The following is an 18,927-nucleotide window of genomic DNA, read 5'->3' on the forward strand; positions in this document are numbered from 1 at the left end:
GTTGACACACAACCTTTCCTACAACAAATTTTAAAGCGTTCAGGTCATATTCCTGCGCTCTCCTTCTTTAACCCTGAACGTTAGAAGGCACACATCTATCATGGATGGTTTCTGTAGGTCATCATATCGCAAATGAGTTAGGGCATCAGAAGCCTCCAGCTTAGCGAGCTAGAACAGCAGCAATTTGGTCCCACTTTGAGCTAAAGGTCGCCACTACATAAAAAAAGATTTAAAGTGTGACAGAAAACACTCTACAGGTCTACGGAGACAAGATCTAATCCACCAGCAGCTGTAGGATATTACAGCAAAAAAAACAAAAAAAAACAATAGAAGACGTGAGCTGCAGAAACTCACCTCTACATGTTGAAGTCAAATCATTTACAGTTGGTAGGGGTCTAAACCTTCCCGTGACACGGTGCTCGAAATAGGATCAAATTGCAGAGTGTGAGCACACAGCAGGTCCAGCGTCAAGTCCAATGATTACTGTCGCTTAAATGCACTGATGGTAGGTTTGGTTTACAGCTTTCAGAGCTCACTTTCTCCTTATATGTATTAGGAGACAGAAGATCTATAAATTCAACCCAGAAAAAAAAAAAAAACATTATAGTAAGGTTGAGATGAAAATACAGCCACTGAGGCACTGCATGCATAACACTGAGCTACAGTTGTTTGGAAATGATGTGCTTCAGAGATAAAATGTGCTAAACCGTACATACTGTGATAAGATTAATTGGAAAACAAATGACAAAAGTGCCGGTTGGCTGATGTTTCCAGGATATATAATAAAGTGTTATTGTGCATATATATATAATAGGTTTCTAAATCCAAATTGGAAGGCATGTGGGAAGTGAATGTGTAATGTGCAGACAGTGTTTAGAAGTAGAAGTGGTGGCTTAGAGACAAACCCACCCTCTCTTCATTCATATTTGACCCAGTATTACAGTACTGTACACAAGTCTTCTCCAGCCTGTAGCTCTGTTGTTTTTGCAGGGTTATAATGGGTGTGTGTGTTTAGTTCGAACAAGAAATGTGCTGGAATTATGTGCACAGTATAGAAACACACACACACAATTCAACCTCGACAAGATTGTTTTTTTTTTCTGAGATGCATTTTTGTTTTCAACACTGTTTACATATTATCTGTATATTCCAGTCCTGCATATTTTACTACAAAGACTGAAAAATGCATATGTGTTGTCATGCAAGTATAATATAACAAGATTATTCAAGAAAACATGCAGACAGTCGACCCCAGAGAACACTAAATACTAGGGCTGGGTAAAAAAAAAAAATCAATTGGCCAGTGGCGGTAGGTCAGGGAAGGTCATTCTAGAAATATTAACTTCGATCACCTGAGTGCGGAGTTAGAGGAATAGTAAAGCAGCAATCACAAAGCGCCATCCACCCTCCCTCTCCAGTGAGTTTCTTGTACCAAGGGCCCAACATGATTATGGTTCAGGGGGGGGTAAAATTGGTTGTGGCGCCCCAGGGTGATAGTAATGTGCCTTAAGGCTAGAAGCACCAACCATAAAACAGAATAAAGATGACGAAGAAGTCCGTTCTGAGCCACTGTTCTGTCCTGTTCATTATTTAAGCACAGATTCAGCTATTTACTGCTGAAATGTCATATTTATTTCCTTTCTGAATTAATGAATGTTTTTATTATTGTGTCTTGCTTAAAGAACATGCCCAGCCCTTACATGGGCACCAAAAATACACACCAAAAATCAAACACCAGATATGAACAAAACAAAATACTGACCTATTTAACCCTCCAGTATCCCGTCCAGCAAGGCCCTTACTAAGCACCAAGTGTGCCTTTTTGGCACACTTGTGGAATAATGTCAAAAAATTTTTTCATACAGTTTGTTTTTAATTCTTTTACACTTTTTTTTCTATTTCATCAACTTGAGCTGTAAATAAAAATACCAAATACTCAATAATTGTCACATTTTTTAACCCTTTAAATGCCATGTTTGTAATGTAAACAAACCATTTTTTTGGATGCAGAAAACACAAAAAATTATTTTTTTTCAATATACTACATAAAAAGTGGATCACATATTATTTGATTTTTGCATCCTGGCATATGTCAGTGATTAACTCCAACATTGGTTAATTTGCATTATTATTTTTTGCGCTACATCAAATGTTCATAAATACTAGCATCAGTCACCAAGTGTGCCAAAAAGGCACACCTTTCAGTCAAACTATTAAATATTGTATATTGATTTATTTTTCTGCTCTAATTTGATTTTATTTTTGTAAATCAAGGTCAGCCCTAATCATACATATCAAATGGAAGAAATAGTGCGTTTTAGGCACACTTGGGAGACAGATGCTTGTCTGGTAATTTTCTTTTGTTTACAATGTGCAAATTTTAGTCGGTGGCCAGAATTTTAAAGATCATGCAAAAATGTACAACTTTTGAATTCTAACCTTATTTAAACTGTGAAAAATAATATGAAGTTTTTTAAAACAAAGTGCAAAGTGTGCCTAAAAGGGGCACCTGGATACCGGAGGGTTAAACAAACACATCTGCTGCTTTTTCCAGGCTTTACAAACAAATAATGTTAATTTATATACATTAGAACTAAACAACCATTTCATCTTGTCATCATCAGTGCTCCAGAACATATCAGGATTTCGGATACACATATCATCAAACAAAGGGGCTCTCAGTTCATCATATAGAGGACAATGCAAAAGAAAATGTGATTCATTTTCTACTTCCCCCAAATCACACAGTCCACAAAGTCTGTTTTCTTCTGGGGTTTGGGTGAATCTCCCAGTTTCTACGGCCAAGGGAAGGATTCCTGTTCGCAACTGAGCAATTAGGGACCTTTGGTGCCTGGTCAAAATTGCACTGACATAAAATTCTGTTTTATATGTGTTTTTTAGTTGTATGTATGTCCGCTGCTTCGGTTCAGTCAGGATCCCATTCATCCATTTTTCTTCAAAAGCAGACATTAGGTTAGCTCTGATCTTATTAACCCTTTCATGCATTAATTGTGAGAACCTTAGTCAAGATATTTTTCTTAAGTGTTTTTATTCCTCCTTAGGCATGAAAAAAACAATGCGATCAAGTTTTTTTTTTTATTATGGAGTTACAAAAATATCCATGCATTTAATTTTTGAAGTAAAGAAGCATGTGTTTAAAGCCCAATATCAGAGAGGGATATGAAAACAATGAAATAAAAACATGTTTAATGCTGCTAATCTGATGTCTTCTCACATTTTTAACATATTCTAATGCTATTAATTCCTCACTTCATCAAGATAATGTGCAAAAAAAAAAGCCTTCTTGTCTAACAAATAACAATTGATTTACACTCAAACATGTTAGTACAGATCAGGTTTATCAAGAACAGCAAAGTTACAGTAATGGTATGAATGTCAGGATATGAGATGATGCATAAGTGTCCACTGTGTTGGCTGATATGGAACTAAAACAGCTAAACCCATTAATATACAAGAGAACAGCTGAAGAAATAATTGTCCACTGGAGTGACTTATGCATGAAAGGGTTAATACTACATGAAAGGTTGTTGTGAAATATATATTGAAGTTATGCTTCCGCAAAGATAGCTCTGACCTCTGCCGCCCAAGGGGACCTTGTTTTACTCCAGCCAAATACTTTTTTGGTTATTCGATTATCTGGCATATTAATAATTCGATTCCATAATCTGACCATTTCACATTTTCTTTGAATTGCACCAGGAACCCAACCCATGTCACCCTGCTCTGCCAAAACTGGGACAAACCTATGACCTTTCTAATATCAATATTGATTCTGTGTTGCATGGCTGCGGTAGTCAAATAATCAGGGTACAGCTCAAAATTGTACTTTGGTGTTGCTAAATGAATCTGAATTAATCGATACTGAATCGAATCGCGATTAATCGATTCAGAACCTTATGAATCGAAATCGAATAAGAAAATTGGCCATGATACCCAGCCCTAATAAATACTGACTTTACCTATTTAGTTCAGATTTTTTTTATTTTTTTTAAACAAAGGCTTTTGCACAGGTCTGTATTGAAAACACTTCCAATCAGCACTTTATTTATTTTTATCTCTTAGTAATTCAAGTTTGGCAATGTTTCAGGTCTTTTATTCTGAAATCTGGTCTGCTTGTAAACCAGTATAATCTGAACATTCAAAAAATAACTGTAATGTACTCTGGCAGTTTACAATAAGCAAGAGAATAAATGAATTAGCAGCTCTTGTCATAGTCATAATACAGGTTCCCGCAGGGTCTTAAAAAGTCTTAAAAGGGTCATATTTTGCTAAATCCACTTTTATTTGTCTTTGGTTCATTTATTTGTGTATTTGGACCCTAATAGTTCATAAAGTTCAAGTACCTCCAAGTGCTGCAAAGCTATCGTTATATTCATTTTGGCAAAAATCAAGTGGATTTCTACAACCTGTTTAAATTCCTGCTTAATTTGTTATGTTTTATAACTAGTTACATCACAACATTTGCACATATAAGGTCAAGACTTCTGATGAACATTTCTCTGAGTACGACATAATTGTTCATCAGCAGCAGCGGTTGTAGTCCATACTGAAAATATGTCCAAACTTCGAGCAGATTACCTAAAATGTTCAGTTGTTGGTTGAACTGGACAGAGCAGCACAGCCAACAACCTGGAGGGGGTGGGGCCTGAAGTGGCTCATTAGCATTTAAAGGGCCAGCGCTCAAAACAACCTTTCTGGTGTCATTACTCAGAAATAGGGTTGAAGATGGACCTGTGGAGTTGAATTAATGAAGAATTCAGACCCAAGCATAGCATTTACAGTTTATGTAGACCACAGGGAAATGTTTTAAAATGCATAATTCCATTTAAAAAAGCAAAATATCACTCCTTTAACAGTTAAACTAAGTGCAGGGTTCCCGTGGGTCTTAAGAAGTCTGAAGTCTTGAATTTACAAATCTACATTTAATACCTTAAAAAAGTCTTTAAAAAGTATTAGATGTCATATGGTAGGCCTTAAGTCATGTTGCCATAAACTTGTTCACTGTATTGTGTTTAAATGTGTCCAAGTTGGAAAGAAAGTAACGTTAGTCAACAATTTATATTGAAATTAGGAACCAATTAACACTAACTTTGCAGCCCTTGGTGAGAAAAGACTCAGAACGATGGGAATTAAAGCGTTGGAGTAAATAAATACATTTTCCTGAATTCTAAGAGTCATGAACTTTTGCCAGTGTTGCGACCTAGTCTAGGGGTACGAAAAGGGCATGACATAAAAGTGACTCCCACTCGAATCCCACTCCCAAAGAAGATCATGAAAAGACTTTTTATATCCAAAAATAAACAGCAATTCATTTCCTTCAGGGTGAGCGGTGCCAAAGTAATAAACAAAACCAGCTCGACAACACTAAACTTCCCTAAAAAACAAAATAAAGAAGCTAAAATACACAGATCTAACCTGAACTCCTAAATTAGAAACAGGAGAAAACACATCAAAACAAAACAGGCTTCTCACCGTTCTTACCCGGTGCTGCTATAAGTATGTACAGGTTATTTACAATATTTACAGATACAGAAAAACAGAAGCTCTTTTTCTCACAAACGAAGTCAGACATCAAACTAACGCAGCGTTGGTTGGGAGATGTCATCTGTGCCTTTTAAACATCGGCTCAGTCTCTCTGGACCAATCAGCGTACCGTGTGTTGCTCCGGGTCGGCCAATCAGAGAATGCCACCTGAACTCTTATACACACACAGACATGCACGCTCATGCACGTGATCCAAAACACGCACGTGCATAGACGCACCTCTGCCCCTCTACAGACCAGTGTGGGAGGAAGGCAGAAACCAGAACAAGAGAAAGAAAAACAGAAGCAATACACAATACATGAATATATATGACCTCAGGGTCCTAACAACCGGTATGGATGTGAAACGGGCTGAGAAATGGGCATTAAATTCAGTTCTACGAAGTTTTAAAAAGGTCTTAAAACAGTCTTAATTTTTTTTTTTTTAGAAACCTGTAGGAACCCTGTAATAATTCCATAAAGAAGATGTTGATACCAATCCAATGTAACTTTATTTGTAAAGCACTTTAAAACAACCACAGTGGACCAAAGTGCTGTGCAGAAAAATAAATAAAAAACAAAATAACAGAGTAAAATACAAGAACAGATTAAAAATAAATAAATAAGAAATACAGAAGAACAGATAAAAGCTGAATAAAAGAATAAAATACAAGTCAATGTTCAGTTTGTTAACCCATAAGGACCCAGTGTGACTTTTGTGACTGTTCCCAAATGAATTTTTCTCTTTTATTGAACCTTTCCTAAGTGATTTGTCACCATTTATCATTATATTATCCTCTGAATTTTGCATTTTTTCCAGTGAAAATCATCTATTTCCTATATTTAATTGACTGATCATGAAGTTGTTCAAAAAACCTCAGAGTAAAGTCAAAAGTTAATGTATCAAAACAAAAAAAAAATGAAGAAAAGGTGAGGTTTTCAGTAAAATACATCATTAAATGAACATAAACCCAGTGTGTCCATCCATTGTCATTGATCCAACTCCATAGTTTTTACTGGTGAATCAATGTTGTAGAAGATGACGGTGTTTCCATGGTAACTACGGAGTCTCTGAACGTCCAAATGGGTCATATCTGATGACCATGAACAGATGACAAACTGCATTTTACACCAATTATTTACATGTATTGATAGGGTTAGTGGATCAGAAGTTTAGATCAGTAGAAGTTTTTGGTCAGCGGTGGATGTTTGGGTCTTTATGGGTTAAAAGATAATACGAGTTTGCCCTCTTGTTAATGTTGCACTTCTTGTGGAATTTTGTTATTTTTATGCAGAATGTGAACTGACAGAACTGTGATTTGATTTTTGTTTTTTGTTTAAAACTACCTTTCAGGGAAAAAGTGCAATAATAATATGTAAAATACATTTAGTAATATTTTATTTATTTTACTTGCTATTTGATTTATAGCAGCAGAATTATATTACTCTTGTTTTTTTGTATTCTATTGTCTCCAAAAATTGGGGGGAAAATGTTAAAAATTCATAATAAATGCATTAAAGACATTTTGAGGGGTTTAAAAATACAGAAGAATAAATAAAACCTAAATAACAGAGTAAAATACAAGAACAGATTAAAAATAAATAAATAAAAATACAGAAGAATAGATAAAAGCTGAATAAAAGAATAAAATACAAGTCAATGTTGTTAAAAGATAATACGAGTTCGGCCTCTTGTTAATGTTGCACGTCATGTGGAATTTTGTTATTTTTATGCAGAATGTGAACTGACAGAACTGTGATTTGATTTTTGTTGTTTGTTTAAAACTACCTTTCAGGGAAAAAGTGCAATAATAATATGTAAAATACATTTAGTAATATTTTATTTATTTTATTTGCTATTTGATTTATAGCAGCAGAATTATATTACTCTTGTTTTTTGTATTCTATTGTCTCCAAAAATTGGGGGGAAAATGTTAAAAAAAATTCATAATAAATGCATTAAAGACATTTTGAGTGGTTTAAAAATACAGAAGAATAAATAAAACCTAAATAACAGAGTAAAATACAAGAACAGATTAAAACTTAAAAAGCTAACATAGTAAAACTCTGTCAGTGTAACCGGGCAAAATGTATGGTGGAATGCATAGAACCACGAAGTCCCGAGCATAATTTTATTTGTGTACTTGGAAAGGAATGGTCATTCCCTAATTTGATTTAAAGTAAAAGAATGTGGATGTCTTTACCTTTTTTTTTTTTTTTTCTTCTATATTTTCTATTTTTTTGATTGTCATGTTTAATTTAAAGACATTACATTTGGAGGAGAGTGGAAAGAGAAAGGAAAAAAACAAAAAAAAACAAAAACTCAGTCATTATGTGGAATGTATTTCATAATGTTCAATAAAAAGATAAGTATAAAACTTAAAAAGCTGTACAATTTAAAAACGACAACAAATAAGAACAATAAACCAATACAAAATAAAACAACTGAATAAAAATAATACATTCAAACATCTCACGTGGTTTCAAAAGCCAAGGAGGAAGGATGGGGTTTTAAGAAGGGATTTAAAAACAGACAGAGAAGAAGTCTGTCTGATATGGAGAGGCAGATGGTTCCATAGTTTAGGACCATCCTACTTCTGAAGCTATGCAGGCTTTTATTTGGTATTTATTTCTGCTATACACGTTGAGTCACAAGTACTCATTTTCCTAGGAGCGAGTTCACCTTCATCCTCTGCGTCTTCTTTCTTGTAATGATGTCAGATAACATCCTCAACAAAGCTTTTGAGCAATTTAGCTTGATTTCATGCTTTCACAAACATTTTCAACAAACACAATAAGCATTTGTTATAAGATAAACATCAACAGCTGCAGGTTTTTTCTTTCTTTTTCTTTCTTTCTTTCTTTCTTTCTTTCTTTTTTTATCTCCACATAGAAAATTGCTGCATGTGTTTTGTAACACAAGCGATGGTAAAAATGTTTTATTTACGCACCTTCCTTCCTGCAGTCTTACTCTGTTCTACCTGTATGTTTTTCTGTCTTTCAGTTTTCTTATCAAGTGAAGAAAAAAAAAAGGAAGAAGAGGAGGTCAGCAGATGATGAAGAAGAGCCAGAAAAGATACTTGAAGAAGCAGAGGCAGCGTTACTTTTAAGTCTAGAGTGCATGGTGGTTTTTTATTTTTTAATTTTTATTTTTTTCCTATTTGTGTGTGTTGTTGTTTTTTTAATTGACTGATATCACCAATTCAGCAAGCTGAATAGATAATAAATTATTTCTTCTTACACTGTAAAATAAAGGCATGTCTCCATTTCTTGCTGCTGCTTCTTTCCGTTCGTTTTCTTTCTTCGGCGCTGATTATCGCATCTTGAAAGAGATTAAGAAGAAGAGGCTGTCGGTGTTGTAGGAAATAAAAGGTAGAGCGCATCACAATTACGATTCATCTGGTAAAAAAAAGTACAATCAGAATTTCATTATTAGTGCGGTTGCAAGATCTCTTTAGCTGTTTGTCACTGGTTGTAGCTTCTCTTATTGTATCACAGTTGTGGACGGGAACAGATAAAGATGCTGAACTAGCTGGCGAATCTTTGCGTCTGCTGGAGGTTTTGAGGAGACAAATTGTTCTGCATTAATGAGGCTTCACTGGAAAAAAAAAAAAAGAAAAAAAAATATATATACATATATATATATATATATATATATATATATATATATACAGGGTGGGGAAGCAAAATTTACAATGAACATTTAGTTGTTTTTTCTCAGCAGGCACTACGTCAATTGTTTTGAAACCAAACATATATTGATGTCATAATCATACCTAACACTATTATCCATACCTTTTCAGAAACTTTTGCCCATATGAGTAATCAGGAAAGCAAACGTCAGAGTGTATGATTTGCTGAATGCACTCGTCACACCAAAGGAGATTTCAAAAATAGTCGGAGTGTCCATAAAGACTGTTTATAATGTAAAGAAGAGAATGACTATGAGCAAAACAATTACGAGAAAGTCTGGAAGTGGAGGAAGCAACAAAAAACGTACCGAAGCTTTCATTAAAGCTCTCAAATCCAAAATCCTAAAGGATCCAACCAAATCCATCCAGATACCAGGTATTGCCATGGCTTAAAGCAAACTACCCAGATGGAAATTATGTATGGCAGGGGTGTCAAACTCATTATAGTTCAGGGGCCACATTCAGCTAAATTTGATCTTAAGTGGACCGAATCAGTAAAATAATAACATAATAATATATAAATAACGTCAACTCCAAACTTTTCTCTATGTTTTAGTGTGAAAAAAGTAAATTTACATTATGAAAAGGTTTACATCTACAACCTATCCTTTCAAAAGATGTGAATAACATGAACAAACAGAAAAAATAAGTGTACTTTTAACAATATTATGCTTCAGTTTATCATTTACATATGTACATTATAACTTACAGATCACAGTGAATCTACAAATACACAAAACATTGAGTAACAGACAGAATATTGTTAAAATTGTACTTCTCTTAAGACATTTCAGGTTGTTTCATATTTGTTCAGGTTATCCACATTTTTTTTTTTTTGCAAAATTATACTTTGTTTTAGTGTAAGTACATGAAAATATTTACATTTACAAAAAGAAAAAATTAGAGTTGTCATTATTTATGTTACTATGATAATATTTTACTGAATCCTGCCCACTTCAGGTTGAATTGTTCTGAACGTGGAACCTGAACTAAAAGGATTGTTAATATCTGAGTGTAATTTTTGCATTTCACAAATTCATCCCAAGGGCCGGACTGGACCCTTTGGAGGGCCAGATTTGGTCCCCGGGCCGTATGTTTGACACCTGTGTTGTATGGACACAGGATGGTGCTCCAGCCCACACAGCTAGAAAAATACAAGATTTCTGCAAATCCAACTTTAGCAGTTTTTGGGAATCATGTTTATGGCCGCCTTCTAGCCCAGATCTAAACCGTCTGGATTCTGCTCTTTGGGGCGTTTTAGAACATGCTACCAATAGAACATCACACAGCAATGTCAACTTTCTTAAAGATACTATTAAAGAAGAATGGGAGAAGTTGTCACCCGAATATTTGAGGAACACTTGCGCAAGTTTCAGGAAGCGTGTGAAGGCAGTTATTGAGAAAGAAGGAGGACACATAGAATAAAAACAAAAAAACTCAAGAAAAAAATCTCGACCAAAGTTCTCATAATTCACGCATGAAAGGGTTAAGACCTTCTGTCACCATTTACAACTGTCATCGCTGCACCGCTTGAGGAAATTCATTTTCTTTTTTTCTTTTTTTTTCATTTTATTTATTAATTCCAATCTAAATGATTGGAAAGGAGCAGGATGAAGAAAACTTATACCTGCCCCTTTCTTGAAACATCTGCTTACATCAAATATGTTGCTATTACAGTTATTACAGTAAACAGTTTACATGATAGTCAATGAAAATTTAGTTTTGTTTAGTTTATTTCAGACACAGACATAATACAAAACATATGGAACAAAAATAATAATAATAATAATAATAATAATAATAATAATAATAATGGGTGGGGAAGCAAAATTTACAATGAACATTTAGTTGTTTTTTCTCAGCAGGTACTACGTCAGTTGTTTTGAAACCAAACATATATTGATGTCGTAATCATACCTAACACTATTATCCATACCTTTTCAGAAACATTTGCCCATATGAGTAATCAGGAAAGCAAACGTCAAAGAGTGTGTGATTTGCTGAATGTACTCGTCACACCAAAGGAGATTTCAAAAATAGTTGGAGTGTCCATAAAGACTGTTTATAATGGAAAGAAGAGAATGACTGAGCAAAACTATTACGAGAAAGTCTGGAAGATACTATTAAAGAAGAACGGGAGAAGTTGTCACCCGAATATTTGAGGAACACTTGCGCAAGTTTCAGGAAGCGTGTGAAGGCAGTTATTGAGAAAGAAGGAGGACACATAGAATAAAACCATTTTCTATTATGTAAATTTTCTTGTGGCAAATAAATTGTCATGACTTTCAATAAACTAATTGGTCATACACTGTCTTTCAATCCCTGCCTCAAAATATTGTAAATTTTGCTTCCCCACCCTGTATATATATAGATTTGTACAGAAGAGCACAGAAATGCATAAATGGAGTCATTTTGCAGTGATTGTCCCGATAGTTTAACAATAAGAAACGTAGCTATTGGCTATGTGTGAGTGTCGTAATCAGCCTCCGTATCCTTACTTCTGCTGCACTAAATGAACCCCCGAAACACTGGCACCGAAGTCGAATCACTGATGCAAAATAGTAACGCGCCAACGGAGTTCACAGAAGAATAGCTTAAGAGTGTAACTTTTTCTTGCTGAATGTGAGAAGCATAGGTCATTTGGAGAATACATACATTTCTAATTCCTTCACTGCCCACTGAAACAGTGAGTGGGATGGAGTATTGAAGCCATTTATGTAACCTGCTTTGCGTGGGCAGCAAGAGGAACGGTGCAGTAGATAGACCCATTTTGTGAAATAAAAATATTCCCTTTCAGACTTTTTATTATTCTTGTCTATTTTTGTTTCAGGCAGTTGGAAGTTGACTATTATGTGTGCATGTGAACCATTCTGCGCAAAACATAAATACAGACTGAGCTGAAAACAAACTCATCACTACATTAACCCAGAAAGACCCGATGCTGCTTTTATGGCAGTTCCCAAATGACTTTTTTCTGTATTTTTAATCTTTCTTAACTGCTTTATCACCATTTATTCTAATATTAGGCTCTGTATGTTGTATTTTAACCCTTTCATCCATAGTGGTCACTACAGTGGACAGTTACTCTACAGCTTTAATCTTGTATATTCATGAGTTTTGTTGTTTTAGTTCCATATCAACCAACACAGTGGACACTTATGCATCATCTCATAAACTGCAATTCATACCATTATTGTAACTTTGCTGTTCTTGGTTGGTTCTTGAGTGGAAATCAATTGTTAATATTTATTTTTTACATATTATCTCCATGAAGTGAGTAATAACTAGTATTAGAATATGTTAAAATGTGAGAAAACATCAGATTAGCTGCATTAAACATGGTTTCATTTCACTGTTTTCATATCACTTTATGATATTGGGTTTTAAATACATGTTTCTTTGCATCAAGAATAAAATTCATGGTGTAGCTGAGTGGACATTTTTGGAACTCCATGAAAAACAGGTTGATTAAAAAAAAAAAAAAAAATTCAATCACATTGCTTTTTTTTCATGCCTAAAGAGGAATAAAAACACTAAGGGAAAAAAAATCTTGATTAAGGTTCTCATAATTCATGCATGAAAGGGTTAAAGTGAAAATCAGGTATGATGATGAAATTCTTTATTCAGTCATCACACAACAGCACTTCAAACATTACAAACATTACCAACAGGTTATGACTGAAAAGGCACAGGCAGAAGCAAAATGCTTATATTAATGCCTGTCCTACTGAACATATTCAGCTACCCAGCATCCAATATAGCAGGGGTGTCAAACTCATTTTAGTTCAGTGGCCACATTCAGCCTAATATGATATGAAGTGGGCCGGACCAGTAAAATAATATAAGTAATAGGATAAGAACTTTTGAGTGTAAAAAGTAAATTCTATAATGACTATATTTATATCCACAAATTGTACTTGAACATAACATGAACAAATATGAACAAGCTGAAAATTCTTTAGTAAAATAAGTACAATGTTAACAATATTACGCCTTAGTTTATCATTTATACATGTGAATCACAACTTACAGATCACAGTGGATCTATAAATACACAAAACATCAAATAACGGAGAATATTGTTAAAATTCCACATACCTCTCTTAAGAGATTTCAGGTTATTCACTTTTTTTTTTTTTTTTTTTTTTTTAATAAAAGGCTAGTTTGTAAATGTCAGCATTTTTGTGCAATTTTTACTTTTTTTTTTTTTTTTTTTTTTTTTTTTACACTAAATCACCGAGAAAAAAATGACAGTTTTCATTATTTATAGGTTATTACGATAGTATCTTACTGGTCTGAAAAATCTTGAATTAAGAAAAAAAAAAAATCTTGAATCAAGCAACAAAAAAATCTTGAATAAAGCAAAAAAACATTTTGAATTAAGCAAAACAAATCTTGAGTTAAGCAAAAAACAAAAATCTTGAATCAAGCAACAAAAAAAACCATCTTGAATTAAGCAAAAAAAATCTTGAATTAAAAATTAAGACATTTCAGATATTCATATTTTTTGTAAAAGACTAGACTGTAAATGTAAACATTTTTGTGTAATTTTACTTTTTTTTTTACACAAAAACAATGAGACAAATTTACAGTTTTCATTATTTATAGGTTTTTATGATAGTGTTATCCACTTTAGACTGAAATGACCTAAAATGATTTTAACATCCTTGATTATTAATATCTTCAGTGTAATTTTTGCATTTCACAAATTCATCCCAGGGGCCAGACTGAACCCTTTGGCGGGCCGGATTTGGCCCCCGGGCCGCATGTTTGACACCTGTGCAATATAGGAAAAAGAAAAAGACAAATAAACAAAAAAAAAAAAACAGTGTAACCAGGCAAACAAACAAGCGAAACCTAAAAAGGTAAAAATAAACCAGAGAAATAGAAAACTTAACCACCAAATTAATGGTAATTTAATGTACACTCAAAAATAAATAATTTACCTATTGCTTGTTAGAGCTTAACAATTGTATCCTTCAAAAATTGCCTTACGTACCGTTTTTTTAAATATCAAAAATGGGCTACACATTCTTAAATCCATACTGGCCTTATTCCATAATTTAACTCCAACAACAGATATACATCATCTTTTTGTCTCTTTTTTTTTTTTTTTTAGCTTTTTGTACAACAAATTTACAAACATCTCGCAAATCATATTTAGACTCGTGTTAACCCTCCGGTATCCGGGTGCACCTTTTCGGCACACTTTGCACTTCGTTTTAAAAAACTTCATATTATTTTTCACAATTTAAATAAGGTTAGAATTCAAAAGTTGTTCATTTTTGCATGATCTTTAAAATTCTGGCCACCAACTAAAATGTGCACATTGTAAACAAAAGAAAATTACCAGACTAGCATCTGTCTCCCGAGTGTGCCTAAAACGCACTATTTCTTCCATTTGATATGTATAATTAGGGCTGACCTTGATTCACAAAAATAAAATCAAATTAGAGCAGAAAAATAAATCAACATATAATATTTAATAGTTTGATTTATAGGTGTGCATTTTACGCACACTTGGTGACAGATGCTAGTATTTTTGAACATTTGACCTAACGCCAAAAATAATAATGCAAATTAACCGATATTGGAGTTAATCATTGACATATGCCAGGCTGCAAAAATCAAATATGTGATCCACTTTTTATGTAGTATATTGAAAAAAAAATGTTTGAATGTGTTTTTTGCATCCAAAAAAAATGGTTTGTTTACAATACAAACACAGCATTTAAAGGGTTAAAAAATGTGACAATTATTGAGTATTTGGTATTTTTATTTATGGCTCAAGCTGATGAAATAGAAAAAAGGGTAAAAGAATTAAAAACAAACTGTATGAAAATTTTTTTGACATTATTCCACAAGTGTGCCAAAAAGGCACACTTGGTGCTTAGTAAGGGCCTTGCTGGATGGGATACTGGAGGGTTAAGAAGAACCTTTGTACACAGACAGGGAGTAGCTTTAATTTGGCTTTATACATTATTTGCATTATTTTATAGTAAACCAAATCATTAAATTTCATAATATGGGATTTCATAAACAGTTCATTAGTATGTTCATAGTAACCGGCCTTATTAATAATACGTATTGCTCGTTTTTGTAGGAGGACTATAGTATTTACAGTTGTTTTATATGTTGAGCCCCACACTCCCACACAATATGACATATAAGGAAGTATAAGTGAACAAAAAGTTATATGTAGTGCCTTGTGGTTAAGTATCTTCCCATGTTTAATGTACTAATTATGTAGATGTTTATTAAAGCTCGGATTAAAGTTAAAAGAAAACTGAAGAAAAAGGGACATTATTGTGCAAAATATATCATTAACTGAACATAAAGTAAGCATCTCCAACCGTTGTCATTCATCCAACTCCATGGGTTTTACTGATGAATCCATGTTGTTGAAGATGACTGTTTCCATGGTAACTACGGAGCCTCTGAAGGTCCAAATGGGTCATATCTGATGAACATGAAAAGATGAATAACTGCATTTTACACCAATTATTTTCAAGTATTGATAAGATTAGCGGATCAACAGGTATTAAACTTTTTAGATCAGTAGATGGTTTTGGATGTTTGGGTGTGTATTGGTTAAGTTAGAGCCCTATAAAAAGAGTTACGGCACGCTTTGATGTCGCCGCTCTGGTGATCATGTGGTTCATGTAAGCCTGAATAGGTCCAAACGAACTGAGTGCTCCCATGTTATTTAACCCTTTCATGCACTAATTATGTGAAATTTAGTCAAGATATTTTTCTGCAGTGTTTTTATTCCTCTTTAGACATAAAAAACAACAACAATGCAATCGATTAAAAAAAAAAAAAAAATGTTACAAAAATTTCCACTCAGCTGGACACCATGTATTTAATTTTTGAAGCAAAGAAACATGTATTTAAAATCTAATATCAGAAAATTATATGGACATCTATGCAATAAAAACAATTTTAATGCCGCTAATTAGATGTTTTCTCACATTTGAACATACCCTAATACCAGTTATCATTCACTGCGTGGAGATAGTATGCAAAAAAAAAAAAAAAAAAGTTTAAAAAATACCTGTCAATTACAGTCTAATAACAATTAGCAATTGATTTACACTAAAACATATTACTGCAGATCAGGTTTATCAAGAACAGCAAAGTTACGGTAATGGTCTGAATGTCAGTATATTATGGGATGCTGCGTTAGTGTCCACTGTGTTGGCTGATATGGAACTAAAACAACCAAAACCCTGAATATACAAGAGAACAGCTGGAGAAGAACTGTCCACTGGAGTGACCACTGTGCATGAAAGGGTTAAAGGGAGAAACAGCAGTGAACATGGTAAATCTGAAAATAAACCACACACAACCAATGTGTCACTACCAATGTTATTATTGTTAACGAAACGAACGAAATGACAAAAACTAGAATTGAAAAAACATTTTTGTGAACTGAAATAAAAACTATAATTAAAAGAAAAAACGATAACTAACTGAAACTGTATTGTGTGTTTACAAAACTAAAATGTATAAAAAAATTATGGATAAAATTCCCTTCGTTTTCGTCTTTGTCAATGTCGGATTGATATGAAATCGAATTATTTCGCTCTAATAATTTTAGCTAGCAGCACCATATGATACTTCACAATCTGTCACTTCTCGTCACTTGTCGTTTAGGGTCGTCTTTTCGTCCCCACTCTACCTGGCAACGTGGAGACTGAAGTTGGGAGAAAGCAACAGAGTCCTGTATGAGATTTATTTGAATATGACAACATACTAAAACTAAGCATTTCGAAAAAAAAAAAAAAAAAAAAGAAAACTAATAAAAACTAGCAAACCTGCTTTAAAAACGATTTAAAACTAACTGAATTAGAGAAAAAGTCAAACTAAAAACTAATCCCAATCTAAAAAAATCCAAAACTATTATAACCTTGGTCACTACTGTGTGTGTGTGTGTGTGTGTGTGTGTGTGTGTGTGTGTGTGTGTGTGTGTGTTATACTTCTCAGTAGTGGGGCTGACCACTGAAAGAACTGACTATTACTGTGAAAACTTACATTTTGGGGGGACAAGTTGGTGTTAGCTTGGGAAGGCAACGTACATGAATGGTGCTAACTATAAGTTCATTCATTCTGAAACTGTACTGTACTCATAAAAGATGGACAATTTACCATTTGTAAGTTTTATCATTATAGGATTGTGGTCCAAGCAGAAAACAGTGGTTAGCTGTGAACACTGTGTCTGCCCGGCTCTGCTCTGATAACACACACAATAAGGCATGAACCAGCTGATAGCATAGCGGCTAACTTAGCATGTTAGTGTTAGCACGGATGCTAAACTCTTTAAAAACTCAACATTAGCAAACTCAAACTCAACGGAATCCTTATGGGAGGAATCAAATTTTACAAACGCTAAGTGACAGAAGTTTCGCTTCCTTTAACTCATGAATAACAAGTGTTCAGAGAACGCAAACCTCCGCCAAGCGCCCCAAACGGTTAGCATGTGTGGATCGACTATTTCTTTTTAAATTAACCCTTTCATGCATGAATTATGAGAACCTTAGTCAATATTTTTTTCCTCAGTGTTTTTATTCCTCTTCAGGCATGAAAAAAGCAATGCAATTGAATTTTTTTTTTTATGAACCTATTTTTCATGGAGTTACAAAAATGTCCATTCAGCTGGACACCATGTGTTTAATTTTTGAAGCAAAGAAACATGTATTTAAAACTCATCATCAGAAAGTGATATACTGTGTGAATACTATGAAATAACAACATTTTTAGTGCTGCTAATCTGATGTTTTCTCTCATTTTATCATACTCAAATATTAGTTATTACTCATTTCATGGAGATAATATCCTCCTGAGACCCAGGAAATTCACAGTTTTAGCTTTTTTACATTAAAAATTTGTCTTAATTGGAAACTGCATAATGCAACAGTTTTTTCAGATATATTTAAAAAATTATTTTTATTAATTGATTTTTTTAATGGAATGTCCTTTGTAATGGACAGTATTTTTTTTTAAGTTAAACTGTTAAACTTTTGTCCCTTATAGAGGACAAAATGCATTGCTGAATCTCAGGAGGATATGCCAAAAAAAACAACAACAACAAAAACTTTTTTGTTTAAGAAAACTGTTAATTACGGTCTTATAACAATTAGCAATTAATTTACACTGAAACATGTTAGTGCAGATCAGGTTTATCAAGAAAAGTAAAGTTACAGTAATGGTATGAATTGCAGTGTTTTGGATGATGCATAAGTGTCCACTGTGTTTGCTGATATGGAACTAAAACAACAAAACCCATGAATATACAAGAGAACAGATGCAGAATAACTGTCCACTGTAGTGACCACTATGCATGAAAGGGTTAAACAGTTTCAAGGTTGTTTCATACAGCAGATAAAGTTGAAGCTTGGCACCAGTCATGTGTATGTCAAATTATATTAAATTCCAATCAATATTTGTTGAGTTATAATGAAAAATGTGTGGTAAATGGGATTTCAATGTAAAGTTGAAATGTCCACAGAGTCCACATTCCACAGTGGATGTGGACAACTTTGTGCCAGATACATGATATTGTTATAAGTTACAGGTGGATCAAATTGGAGGCTAATCGGAGTCGTTTTCAGTTTTTTATGAATTTTCGAAAATTGCTCAATGATGAGAGATAGGAAAATTGTAGATTTTGTGACCTTGCTGTGACCTTGAA

General features: G+C 33.7%; 1 protein-coding gene across 1 annotated transcript in view; it reads left to right on the top strand.

The window, feature by feature from the left end:
• tusc3 (tumor suppressor candidate 3) overlaps positions 1 to 8,808 on the top strand; it is a 102,492-nt gene extending 93,684 nt beyond the window's left edge. The window contains exon 10 of the mRNA XM_030146460.1: positions 8,549 to 8,808. Within this exon, the coding sequence (XP_030002320.1) occupies positions 8,549 to 8,564 (16 nt within the window). The 3' untranslated portion in view covers positions 8,565 to 8,808. The remainder of the gene's footprint in view (positions 1 to 8,548) is intronic.
• The last annotated feature ends 10,119 nt before the right edge of the window (positions 8,809 to 18,927 follow it).

The sequence above is a fragment of the Sphaeramia orbicularis genome, chromosome 1 (genome assembly GCF_902148855.1).
Source record: "Sphaeramia orbicularis chromosome 1, fSphaOr1.1, whole genome shotgun sequence".
NCBI lineage: Eukaryota > Metazoa > Chordata > Actinopteri > Kurtiformes > Apogonidae > Sphaeramia > Sphaeramia orbicularis.